This window comes from Chelonia mydas, chromosome 1 (genome assembly GCF_015237465.2).
Source record: "Chelonia mydas isolate rCheMyd1 chromosome 1, rCheMyd1.pri.v2, whole genome shotgun sequence".
Taxonomy (NCBI): Eukaryota; Metazoa; Chordata; order Testudines; family Cheloniidae; genus Chelonia; species Chelonia mydas.
In genome coordinates, this window is record NC_057849.1 from 324,032,305 (window position 1) to 324,045,561 (window position 13,257).

General features: G+C 42.6%; 1 protein-coding gene across 3 annotated transcripts in view; it reads left to right on the top strand.

Annotated features, from left to right (window-relative positions):
• The window catches only part of PTPN12 (protein tyrosine phosphatase non-receptor type 12), a 151,628-nt gene extending 143,715 nt beyond the window's left edge, over positions 1-7,913 (top strand). For all 3 annotated transcript variants that reach the window (XM_037889213.2, XM_043552113.1, XM_043552096.1), the window contains 2 exons: positions 656-772; positions 6,597-7,913. In XM_037889213.2, coding sequence (XP_037745141.1) covers positions 656-772; positions 6,597-6,658 — 179 coding nt within the window. In that variant the 3' untranslated portion in view covers positions 6,659-7,913. The remainder of the gene's footprint in view (positions 1-655; positions 773-6,596) is intronic.
• The last annotated feature ends 5,344 nt before the right edge of the window (positions 7,914-13,257 follow it).

Sequence of the window (13,257 nt, forward strand, 5' to 3'; positions counted from 1 at the left end):
TACTCTAAGTCTGTATGTACTATATAAATATTGAGTTAATTTTCATTTTATTTTACAATATGAACTATTTTTCTCTCTCACACTATTTTGGAGCTTCATTAATGAGGTTAAATTGGTGTACACCTGAAGTATTTACAATGAATTCTGTTCTGTTGCTCAGAAGCACCAAATACAAGCTGAAAGGAAAGTATGAATACAGCTACTTACATGAATATATCAAAGGATACTGTGAACTGAAATCATATTTTACGTAGTTACCTTTAATACGAATTGGTTAGAACATAAAAACTGAAAGGAATTTTTAAATCTTATTTACTTCATATTGATATAAGAATTTAATATTTGGATTTCTCTAAGATTGGTCATTGAAAACCAGTGGAATTAGTTCAACTGCTGAAACTTTACTGTAAGCACTTTTAGTTCTCAGTGCTGCAGTGCTTGGGATACAAACACTTCAGGGAAGTGTTAAAAGAAAAAAATAACTGTTTCTACCGGAATAAAAACATTTTTATTAGCCTTGGATTTTATAAAGGCTTTGTTTTCTACAAAGGGTAAAATTTGAATCAAGTTTGACTTAAAAGCATCATTCTGAAATTAAGAATACCACAAAAATTGCTTGCCTAACATATTTATATTAAAATCTCTTGTTTTCCAGATAATCTTGAAATGGGCAACAAAACACCAGCTGATACTATACCTCAGATTCCTCTTTCCAGTTCCACTGATATAAGAGGTCAAATTTCAGAAATTCCAGTAGAAATCACAGATATTGGTAATTGCCATTCATTCAAAACTGACCCTTTTATGTATTTGTTTAAATTTAGTACATAAATATATAAATGTTTACTCATTCAGCGTGTACATTCCATTTAGTAGTTCTTTGAAAAAGTTGCATCCTTTAAAAAATGGAAGTTGAATCCTATCGAGGAAAATAGAAAGAAGCATAAACTCTGGAAAATCAAGTGTAAAAATATGATTAGGAAGGCCAAAAGAGAATTTGAAGAACAGTTTGCCAAAGACTCAAAGTAATTGCAAGAAGTGTTTTAAGTACATCAGAAATAGGAAACCTGCCAAATAACCAGTGGGGCCAATGGATGATTGAGATGCTAAAAGAAAAGGAGTACTAGTGGCACCTTACAGATTAACCAGTTTATTTGAGCATAAGCTTTCGTGAGCTACAGCTCACTTCATCGGATGCTTATGCTCAAATAAATTGGTTAGTCTCTAAGGTGCCACTAGAACTCCTTTTCGCGAATACAGACTAACACGGCTGCTACTCTAAAACCTGAGATGCTAAAGGAGCACTCAAAGATAAGGCCATTGCACAGAAACTAAATGAATTCTTTGCATCAGTCTTCACGGCTGACGATGTAAGGGAAATTCCCAGACCTGAGCCATTCTTTTTAGGTGACAAATTTGAGGAACTGCCCCAGATTGAGGTGTCATTAGAGGAGGTTTTGGAACAAATTGATAAACAGTAATAAGTCACCAGGACCAGATGCTCTTCACCCAAGAGTTCTGAAGGAACTCAATGTGAAATTGCAGAACTAACAACTGTGGTATGTAAACTGTCATTTAAATCAGCTTCTGTACTAGATGACTGGAGGTTAGCTAATGTGACACCAATTTTTAAAAAGGATGCCAGAGGCGATCCTGGCAATTACAGGCCGGTGAGCCTTACTTCAGTATCGGGCAAACTGGTTGAAACTGTAGTAAAGAACAGAATTATCAGACACACAAAAGAACATGATTTGTTGGGGAAGAGTCAACATGGCTTTTGTAAAGGGGAAATCATACCTCACCAATCTACTAGAATTCTGAGGGAGTCAACAAGCATGTGGACAAGAGGGATCCAGTGGATATAGTGAACTTAGACTTTTCAGAAAGCCTTTGGCTAGGTCCCTCACCAAACACTCTTAAGCAAAGTAAGCTGTCATGGGATAAGAGGGAATGTCCTCTCATGGATCAGTAACTGGTTAAAAGATAGAAAACAAAGGGTAGGAATAAATGGTCAGTTTTCAGAATGGAGAGATGTAAATTGAGGAGTCCTACCAAGGACATGTACTGGGACTTGTGCTGTTCAACACATTCATAAATGATCTGGAAAAAGGAGTGAACAGTGAGGTGGCAAAATTTGCAGACGATACAAAATTACTTAAATAGTTAAGTCCAAAGCAGACTGCAAAGAGTTACAAAGGGATCTCACCAAACATGGTGACTGGGCAACAAAATGGCAGATGTGTTAATCTGTATTCGCAAAAAGAAAAGGAGTACTTGTGGCACCTTAGATGAAATTCAGTGTTGATAAATGCAAAGTAATGCACATTGGAAAACATAATCCCAACTTTCAGAGTAACAGCCGTGTTAGTCTGTATTCGTAAAAAGAAAAGGAGTACTTGTGGCACCTTAGAGACTAACCAGTTTATTTGAGCATGAGCTTTCGTGAGCTACAGCTCACTTCATCGGATGCATAGCATATCGTGGAAACTGCAGAAGACATTATATACACACAGAGACCATGAAACAAAACTTCCTCCCACCCCACTCCCCCGCTGGCAACAGCTTATCTAAAGTGATCATCAAGTAGAGCCATTTCCAGCACAAATCCAGGTTTTCTCACCCTTCCCCCCCCCCCCCCCCCCCCCCCCCACATACACATACAAACTCACTCTCCTGCTGGCAACAGCCCATCCCCCTTTGAAACCCCTCTTTATAATGCGCATGATAATCAAGGTGGGTCACCTCCAGCACTAATCCAGGTTTTCTCACCCACACCCCCCCCACACACCCCCCTCCAAAAACCACACACACAAACTCATTCTCCTGCTGGCAACAGCTCATCTTACAATGTGCACAGCAATAATCCAAGTTTAACCAGAACGTCTTGGGGGGGGGGCGGGGGTTTGCAGGAAAAAAACAAGGGGAGACAGGCTACCTTGCATAATGACTCAGCCACTCCCAGTCTCTATTCAAGCCCAAATTAATAGTATCCAATTTGCAAATGAATTCCAATTCAGCAGTTTCTCGCTGGAGTCTGGATTTGAAGTTTTTTTGCTTTAAGATAGCGACCCTCATGTCTGTGATTGCGTGACCAGAGAGATTGAAGTGTTCTCCGACTGGTTTATGAATGTTATAATTCTTGACATCTGATTTGTGTCCATTTATTCTTTTACGTAGAGACTGTCCAGTTTGACCAATGTACATGGCAGAGGGGCATTGCTAGGCACATGATGGCATATATCACATTGGTGGATGTGCAGGTGAACGAGCCTCTGATAGTGTGGCTGATGTTGTTAGGCCCTGTGATGGTGTCCCCTGAATAGATATGTGGGCACAGTTGGCAACGGGCTTTGTTGCAAGGATAGGTTCCTGGGCTAGTGGTTCTGTTGTGTGGTATGTGGTTGTTGGTGAGTATTCGCTTCAGGTTGGGGGGCTGTCTGTAGGCAAGGACTGGCCTTTCTCCCAAGATTTGTGAGAGTGTTGGGTCATCCTTCAGGATAGGTTGTAGATCCTTAATAATGCGTTGGAGGGGTTTTAGTTGGGGGCTGAAGGTGACGGCTAGTGGCGTTCTGTTATTTTCTTTGTTAGGCCTGTCCTGTAGTAGGTGACTTCTGGGAACTCTTCTGGCTCTATCAATCTGTTTCTTCACTTCCGCAGGTGGGTATTGTAGTTGTAAGAATGCTTGATAGAGATCTTGTAGGTGTTTGTCTCTGTCTGAGGGGTTGGAGCAAATGCGGTTGTATCGCAGAGCTTGGCTGTAGACGATGGATCGAGTGGTGTGGTCAGGGTGAAAGCTGGAGGCATGTAGGTAGGAATAGCGGTCAGTAGGTTTCCGGTATAGGGTGGTGTTGATGTGACCATCGTTTATTAGCACTGTAGTGTCCAGGAAGTGGATCTCTTGTGTGGACTGGACCAGGCTGAGGTTGATGGTGGGATGGAAATTGTTGAAATCATGGTGGAATTCCTCAAGGGCTTCTTTTCCATGGGTCCAGATGATGAAGATGTCATCAATATAGCGCAAGTAAAGTAGGGGCGTTAGGGGACGAGAGCTGAGGAAGCGTTGTTCTAAATCAGCCATAAAAATGTTGGCATACTGTGGGGCCATGCGGGTACCCATAGCAGTGCCGCTGATCTGAAGGTATACATTGTCCCCAAATGTAAAATAGTTATGGGTAAGGACAAAGTCACAAAGTTCAGCCACCAGGTTAGCCGTGACATTATCGGGGATAGTGTTCTTGATGGCTTGTAGTCCATCTTTGTGTGGAATGTTGGTGTAGAGGGCTTCTACATCCATAGTGGCCAGGATGGTGTTCTTACAACTACAATACCCACCTGTGGAAGTGAAGAAACAGATGTCAAGAATTATAACATTCATAAACCAGTCGGAGAACACTTCAATCTCTCTGGTCACGCAATCACAGACATGAGGGTCGCTATCTTAAAGCAAAAAAACTTCAAATCCAGACTCCAGCGAGAAACTGCTGAATTGGAATTCATTTGCAAATTGGATACTGTTAATTTGGGCTTGAATAGAGACTGGGAGTGGCTGAGTCATTATGCAAGGTAGCCTGTCTCCCCTTGTTTTTTTCCTGCAAACCCCCCCCCCCCCCCAAGACGTTCTGGTTAAACTTGGATTATTGCTGTGCACATTGTAAGATGAGCTGTTGCCAGCAGGAGAGTGAGTTTGTGTGTGTGGGGGGCGGGGGGGGGGGGAAGGGTGAGAAAACCTGGATTTGTGCTGGAAATGGCTCTACTTGATGATCACTTTAGATAAGCTGTTGCCAGCGGGGGAGTGGGGTGGGAGGAAGTTTTGTTTCATGGTCTCTGTGTGTATATAATGTCTTCTGCAGTTTCCACGATATGCTATGCATCCGATGAAGTGAGCTGTAGCTCACGAAAGCTCATGCTCAAATAAACTGGTTAGTCTCTAAGGTGCCACAAGTACTCCTTTTCTTTTTATAATCCCAACTATACATATAAAATGTTGGGGGTCTAAATTAGCTCTTACCACTCAAGAAAGAGATCTTGGAGTTATTGTGGATAGTTTTCTTAAAAACATCCACTCAGTGTGCAGCAGCAGTCAAAAGAGCTAACAGAATATTGGGAATAATTAAGAAAGAGATAGATAATAGGACAGAATATTATATTGTGTCTATATAAATCCATGGTATGCCCACATCTTGAATACTGAGTGCAGATGTGGTCGCCCCATCTCAAAAAAAAATAAAAAAATATTGGAATGGGAAAAGGTTCAGAAAAGAGCAAAAAAAATGATTAGGGGTATGGAACAGCTTTCATATGAGGAGAGATTAATAAGACTGGGACTTTTCATCTTAGAAAAGAGATGATTAAGGGGAAATACTGAAGAGGTCTATAAAATCATAATAGGTGTGGAGAAAATAAATAAGGAAGTGTTATTCATTCTTTCACATAACACAAGAACTAGGGGTCACCAAATCAAATTAATAGGTTACAAGTTTAACACAAACAAAGTTTTTTTCACACAACGCACAGTCAACCTGTGGAACAATTTGTCAGAGGATGTTGTGAAGGCCAAGACTATAACAGTGTTCAAAAAAGAACTAGATAGGTCAGTCAATGGCTATTAGCCAGGATGGGCAGGGACAGTGTCCCTAGCCTCTGTTTGCCAGAAGCTGGGAACCGGTGACAGGGAATGGATCACTTGATGATTACCTGTTCTATTCATTCCCTCTGGGGCACCTGGCATTGGCCACTGTTGGAAGACAGGATACTGGTCTATATGGACCTTTGGTCTGACCCAGCGTGGCTGTTCTAACTGTAAAAGTACACACGTTAACAGATTTGGTATTAAGCTATTATGGGTTACTTTCCAAATATTACTAAAATGCAAAAGCACTTTGACAATATTAGCTACAGCTCCAATAGAAAGGTTTGCCAGTCTAGCTATATTGGCAGAATTTTTATAATGTAGACCTCGCTTAAAGATTTTGACAATTAATGCTGTAAATTTTCATCTCCTAGTTGCAATAAAGTAGAGTAACTATTAGCCTACTGTAAATATGAATTTCTTAGTATATTACTTTGAGAAATTGAGCATACTTTAATGTACTTCTCTTTGAATTTCCTTTTTGAAATTGTCCATGTATTGTCATGTTTTACTCATAATTGTTTGGGTTTCTAATTATCTAATCAATCCTCACTTGTGTGTTTATAGAGTCTGCAAAATTATGTTTTAATGATTATAACACATTTTCACTGTATAGTTATGAAAACCTGAGGACATAAACAATTTTCCAAAATCATGGTATTTGGGGGAATAAAATAAGCAAATTATAAAAGACTTAATTTGGCATTGTGGATTAAGTACCTTCCAAATTTGGGTTTAAATAATGAAATATAAAAGTATCTGAATGGTTCATGTTTGTAGTTACTACAAGCATCTTGTGTTTAAAACTCTTGTATTGAGACATGAAGTTTTGTAAGTCCCTGAAAATAGGAATATCTTAAATGGGAGATGTTGAAACAGCTTTAACAATAGCGATTGTTCTCAATGCTGCTAATTCTGAATTTGCTTTTTTCAAAGTTGACAGAATTTAAATGTTTTCTATTTTTAGGTTTTGGTAACCGTTGTGGAAAGCCAAGAGGACCAAGAGAGCCACCATCAGAATGGACATGATGAAAAAGAAAATGGTCACTCTGGAAAAGTCAAGTGCCACTGAAAACTAAAAAAACAGTATTCCACTCTTTACTTTTTGGGGACTAACACAGAACAGTGTAGTTATAACTACAGAATGGTACACTTTTTACTTTACATCCCACATAAAACCTTAAATATTATTCACAACAGTGGATTCCAGTATTACAACCTAACTTTTTGCTGGGGCCATCTACCTGCCTTATTACACCTAGGAGAAAGTATTACATATGGTTTATTTTGTAACTTCCAAGTATTATTGCCTTAATGTCTTTTAACCCTGTTACACGCTGCTTGTAGACATTTGTTAATATAGTGATACTTTTGACAAATTGAGTTTATGGACTACTTTTTGCTAACTTTTGATTACCATGTAAGCATTATTTTGTATATGTACAGGGCAAGTAGGAATATAATTTGATAAAGTTGCAATCATAAAATATTAACAGAAGATGTAAGAAATCTCTGCATGTTCTAAATTCATGTGTATCTTATTTGTAAATTATTTGCCCTGAAATTTTAGAAAACGGTTTCTGATTTAAAAACAAAAAAATTCTGGACATACAGCCAGAATTGCAGGTTTGCAGAGATAAAGATTGTAATACGTTTTGTAAATTGTAAGCAAAAGGTTATTTTTATATTATATACTGTTGGTCAGACCTAATTTGTTCCGGTTTTCATCTAGTCATGGAGATTCAGTAAGTGCCTTGGAACAATATTGAATTCTCTTAGCCTGTGTATGTTGCTTCAGTGTTTGAGTTCATCTGGGTTTAGAAATGTATAAAAACAAAAAATTGTTTAGTGTATCTGACCTTCCAGTAAAATAGAACCAATTCTAAGTAACCATCACTTGTTAGTTTTCATTTTAATATTTCATAAATTTCAATTTATAGAGATGAATTTCCTAAAAGCTTCCTACATAATAGCTGGTTTAATGCTACAGTATAATATGGTGTGTATTTCTACTTTTGTACAAACATTTCAGGACACACTGGTAAAGGGACTATTTGAGAGCCATTATTTTCCATTGTGCTGGTAAAAATAGTATTTTGATCATTCAGCAAGTGTGTGTATGTGTGAAAGCAACTTATATGAAGATTCACATAGAGCCCTTGCAGCTACACTGAATCTTGGCAGCATACTATGCCAAGGATTAATCCTTATAAGGATTCTCTACTTATAAACTTTGTTTCTGTAATAATGATAGACTCTTTAAATTAAAGAAAGTACCTCAAAATTTCATTGTGTTTTTACTTATAAGGAACATGTATATTATTCAAAAGTGAACTAGAGTACATTGGGGTGGGCAAGGTCATATTCAGCTGTTTGTAATTCTTCAGTGCTCATTACTGTAAACATGAAACTGAACCTAATGGACGCTAAAAAATTTTCTGTTAACTTCCTTAGAGATTCTGCCTAATTATAATGCAAAAAACAGTAGAAATGAGCCGAGTAGTAAAGCATATGAAGATTTTTTTTATAACTGGTTTTTATTAATGAAAGTAGTGACTGAAACCTTCATACATGGGTATCTGCTGTTCTGGACACTAGCCATGGATTTGACAGAGTCTTTTCTACTACAATGGGGGGCAATTTAGTCATTTTTTCCTCCCTTTCTCTGATTTCAGGCTCACTGCTGTCCACAAAAGAGGTTTAGAGAATGAGAAGTTAATCTAGCAGACTGCTTGGAACTTCCATAGAATTGGTGGTTCTTCACGCAGTTGCAGTCAGGTGTGTGTGCGCGCCCAGCATACCAAAGCCAGAGAATTTTGCTTAGCGGTACCTGTTTAGATGGTGCTCTAGCCCTTCCCCTCACTATTAAAGGGCAGCACCACCCACCCCACCTTTAGTTCCTTCTCGCCACCCAAGGCTAGAGTCAGAGCATTCTGTGTGGTGTTTCACCTCACACTGTTTTTTCTGTTTCTCTGGGAATTTATTGTATATGTAGCTACCCTCAGGTTAAGCTATAGTAATTAGGATGGATAGTTTGATGCCCCTACCAGGGTTTAAACATTGTCTGTTGTGTGGGATAGCTATCCCCAATAGTGACCCCCCCCGCTCATGTGGTTTTTGTTGTGTCTGCAAGCGGGGCACATTTAGGAAAGGTGCTCTATATGCCAGTCATTTAAGAGGAGGATAAAGGTGGCAAGAGACCTGGTGTCTGAAACAGCACCTCTTAGAGTAGGCCATGAACACTGCTTCAGAACCAGGGATCTCTTAAGGTCATCTAGCCATACGCTATTCTTTGTAGCCAACACTGTGTGGTTACTGGGTTGAGATGTGGTGCATCCCCTAACAGGAAGAGAGGTCATTCTCCTTCCTCAGGTCCTTCGAGGAAGAGGTCCCATGAGACTAACCAGGCCCATTCTAGGACTTGGAGGGACTCTTCATCCTCTTCCAAGAGGAGTGCTGACCGGCACCGAGAGTCCTTTAGTACATATTATAGAGTTGGCCCATCTAACCCCTCCTTAGTACCACATTTAGATCAGTTGGACTCTGTATCATCACCTCCTATTGGCCATTGGGCATCCGTATGACAACAGCATTAGCATCAATTGTCTCCATGCCATTGGAACAGTACCAGACCTGCTTTGCTTTTATGTTCCTGATTCCCCTATAGTCTAGGGGTTGTCAGCTGACATGGCTTCTACATTTCTCTCTTCTGCCGTGCCACTGGCAACATCTAGTTGGGTTGCAGAACTGTCTCACTTGTCAGTGCCGCATTCCACGCTGTCTGGGATTAAGACTGCAGCGTCGCAACCAAAGTCCTTTGTGGTACTGAGAGGTTCATCAGCATGGATGGTGTCTTCAGTACTGATGTCCTTACTACAGACACTTTCATCGGGTTCAGCTGACCTCGGTCTTGGCTCTGTCGTTTGCTCCAGTACTGACAGCGTCGACTACTCATTCATCCTCAGCACTGATGACTTCTTTGTGTTGGGCTCTGGATGAGGCTGACTGTTATCTCTTCCTCAGGAGTGGCTCCACAGTTCCCACCAGATGACTTCTAGGGCTTCTCAAGACCTGGTTTGGGGACTTCTTCCTCTTCCCCCTCACCTTCAAAGCACCGTTCTCAATCCTTGGATCACCATTGGTATCGGGACCAGCACAAATCCCTCAGTAAGGATAGGGGTCACTGGCCTAGTTCCTACTGATCTCCATCGTTCCCTAACCCTTCTTCTCCAGATGATTATGCAATATTCATCCTCACCAGTGTCTGAGACACATCGTTTCCCAAGAGACAGCAAGGTTTTTACAGGCAGGGTTATAAATCATGGAGGTGGAGGTCTTCTGGGTCCAATTCCATTCAGCCAGCTCACTGTCCAGCATGCAGACATTTTAACTCACATGTAGAGGACAGCATTCCAGTTGTGACCTGCCCTTCTGTCTCCTCATATACCAGTCCAGAACCAGGAGCTCCATCATCCTCTCAGAGCTGAGGGCCTCAGGACGCAGCCATTTCCGGGTCAGATGAATCAGGTCAAACAATTGCGATTGGGGTGTCTTGTCCTCTGTATACTGCCACTCATGGAACCTCTGGGCTCGCAACGCCGTCGTTACTCTGGATCTGCCCAGGATCTCTGCCTTCAGCTGGGGGTAATCTGCTGTAGTCTCTGCGGCCATATCGTAGTAGACTTTCTGGGCCTCCCCACACAGGAACTGGGTGAGAATACCAGACCACTGATCTCTGGGCCAGGCCTCCCGCAGGGCTGCTCTTTCAAAAGCCAGGAGGTATGCCTCCACATCATCCTCCCGTGTCATTTTCTATAGGCAGTGGCTGGCCCGTATGGTCCGGGTCCCGTCGCAGTTGCGGTTCAGCTCCATAAGGGCCTCCATCTGGTTCACCAGTTCTTGCAGCAGGGCTCGGTCCTGGGCAGCCTGATTCATCTACAGCCAATTAGTCTCCTGCTGCATCCGAGTCTCCTCCTGTTGGGCGGTTGCTTGGACCTGGGTAGCCGCCTGCTGGGCTTTGGTGGCTTGGACGACGTGGTCAAGGCCCTAATACATCTTAGGGATGGGAGGGTTTTGGCTAACCCTGGTTTAAGTCCCCAGTGCGTAGATCCCACTCCTGACACCACGTGTGGCAAATTGCCGGCATTACTATGATAGGTCTCGCGCTTTCTCTTCTTGGAGGACGGGGGGGAGTTCAGGGCACCGTTTCTTGCCTCTGAACTGGGGTATTAATTGCCCCACTAGTGTCGTAGAGGAGGGGGGTGAAGAGGGAGGGACCCGGGCCCACCCTCTACTCCGGGTCCCAACCCAGGGGCCCTAGGGATAGCGGTAAACCACTAGAACTAGTGGTTCCTTCCCCTGGGCTACTTCCCTCTCCTGCCCTTCAGTTTGTGGGGCTTCCTGCCCTCCCCCTGCACAAACCAGATATCCCTTTACCTAGGGTCTTGGTCATCTTAGCCCACCGCAGCACTTCTGCAAACTCTCCTCTGCTTCCCTCCAAACTACTCTCTGCTCCAATACCAATCCACTCTGTTTCAACTCCTCCAAACTGCTCTCTGCTTCAACTCCTCCTCTTGTCTGATTGAAGCAGGGGGTTTTTACCATGTGACTGGCTTCAGGTGCTCTAATTAATTTATAGCAAACTTTCTTCCCTTTTCAGGGAATAAGGTTCCCTTCTACCACTCTTCTGCTGCCCTGTGGCCATGCTGTATAACAATATATATTTTATATAAATCAGATGTAGGGTAGATTTTAGGTTTATTCAAATTTTAGGTCTGCTTCATTGCACTCTTCCCACATCTGTGTGTTTATCTTGTAATTTTGCTAAGCTTTGATACCTTTTAAACATGGACCTCAACAACTTAATGTATTTATTTTAAGATACTTCAGTATATTTTGTCTTCATTATTCTGTTTATACAAATGCCGTCATGATATTTGCTGAGATTTGGAAATGTTTTTCCATTAAACTTGTCACTTGAGCTATAAAAACTACACTTCACCAGGAAATATTCCATTCTTAAAACAGTTAAACTACTGTATCATTCTGATCAAAAGCTTTTGCTGAATTTGGCTATAACTTGACAAAACCAAAAGAAACTATTGTTCCGTTAAGTAAATAATCTCCATTGTTCTTGTTTCTACAGAACAGCCCAGAAATGGGCGATGACAGTCATTAGAAGTAGCTTTGGATTTATTATGTAAAACTAACAGATTTGTGAAAATTCTTGAAACATTTGTTCTATATGTGGGTATAATTGTATCTGTCCTCTTCTACTGGTAAATTGTTAGGCATCATTGTTGGCATGCTTAAAATCCCCAAGGAAAAATGCATAATGGAAGAGGGGCTGCAGGAGTGCCAGAATCTGGGTACAAGTGTTGGGGCCACCAGTGCCAGAACTGAGGCCCTGACCCCTACTTCTCTTACCCCGAGGCTAGAAGCTGCAGCCAGACAGTGATAACAGCCCAGGGAGCCCGGACCACTGTGGGGAGCCCTAGACCCTCCACCTGCTCTGGGCGGGGGCTGAGGTGCCCAAGAGCAGCCCCCAACCTGTGTCCCTGCCTTGTGGGGCACACCACTGCCAGTGGGACCCAGGGGTGGGGGCTCCGATCTGGCCTCCTTCCCCCTCTCTGGGGTCTGCAGACACGCTCTGTGGGGAGAGGAGGCTCTGCCCCAGTTGGGAGGCGGCAGGGAGACCTGGGGAGGTCACAAGCAATGAGGAACCGAGCAGGGAGGGCGGCTCTTCCGGTGCAACTGCTGCTGCTCCTGGCCCAGCCTCTGTCGCCGCCACGCTGCTCCTGGGCTCACTTAGTGCCTGCACCCAGCTCCCGGTGACAGGCTGCCCCCACTGCCACCTGGGCTTTGTACCTGAGGCAGCAGCCACCGCTCCTCCTGTCACCTCTGGCCTGAGGCTTGCAGTTTGGGGAGGGGCAACACCCCCCTGCCTTCTTGCCAACACCGACTACGCCCAGGTCACCACCACTCTGCACCTGCCTGAGGCTATTATGCCCATGTTAAAAAGTAGGCAGGCATGGTCCTTCCGCTCCCAAAAGTGAGAGGACATGGCCTCCCTGGCCTCTGTGGTTCTGGTGTCTCTGGGCCTCCAGGGTGTGGGGGCCCAAAATGTTCTTTGTGTCCATGGCCCCAATAATTCTTAATCCACCTCTGGATGCGCAAGAGCTCAGACTAGATTATCATGATGGTCCGTTTTGGCCTTAGTCTGTGAGTCAGACCCAAGTATTACTTTCAGTTTGTTAATTTTGGCACACTGTGCTGCATTCAACAGAGGTTGCAGAAGTTCTGAAACTTTTGGCATTGCCTTTGGCTAGTGCAGCTACCACCAGACCTGCATTGGAAAGGGGCCCAGTAGGTCTGGTGGCTTTTATGCTAGTCCCTTTAAGGATACAAATATATGGGAGTAACTAGGCTAATAACTGTTAAACCTCTAAGTATTTCCAGTGCAAACTAGATGTTTCTAAAAACTGAAGCAGATTGAGTCTGCGGAGTGATCATGCTGCTAATAAAAGTTCTTTGCCTTATCTCCAACCAAAATGTCGTGAGTGCTCACTAAATATTTCAGACTCCATGTGCTTAGTTTTTAAAGTTTCTAACTTCTGCTGGAGTAGTCA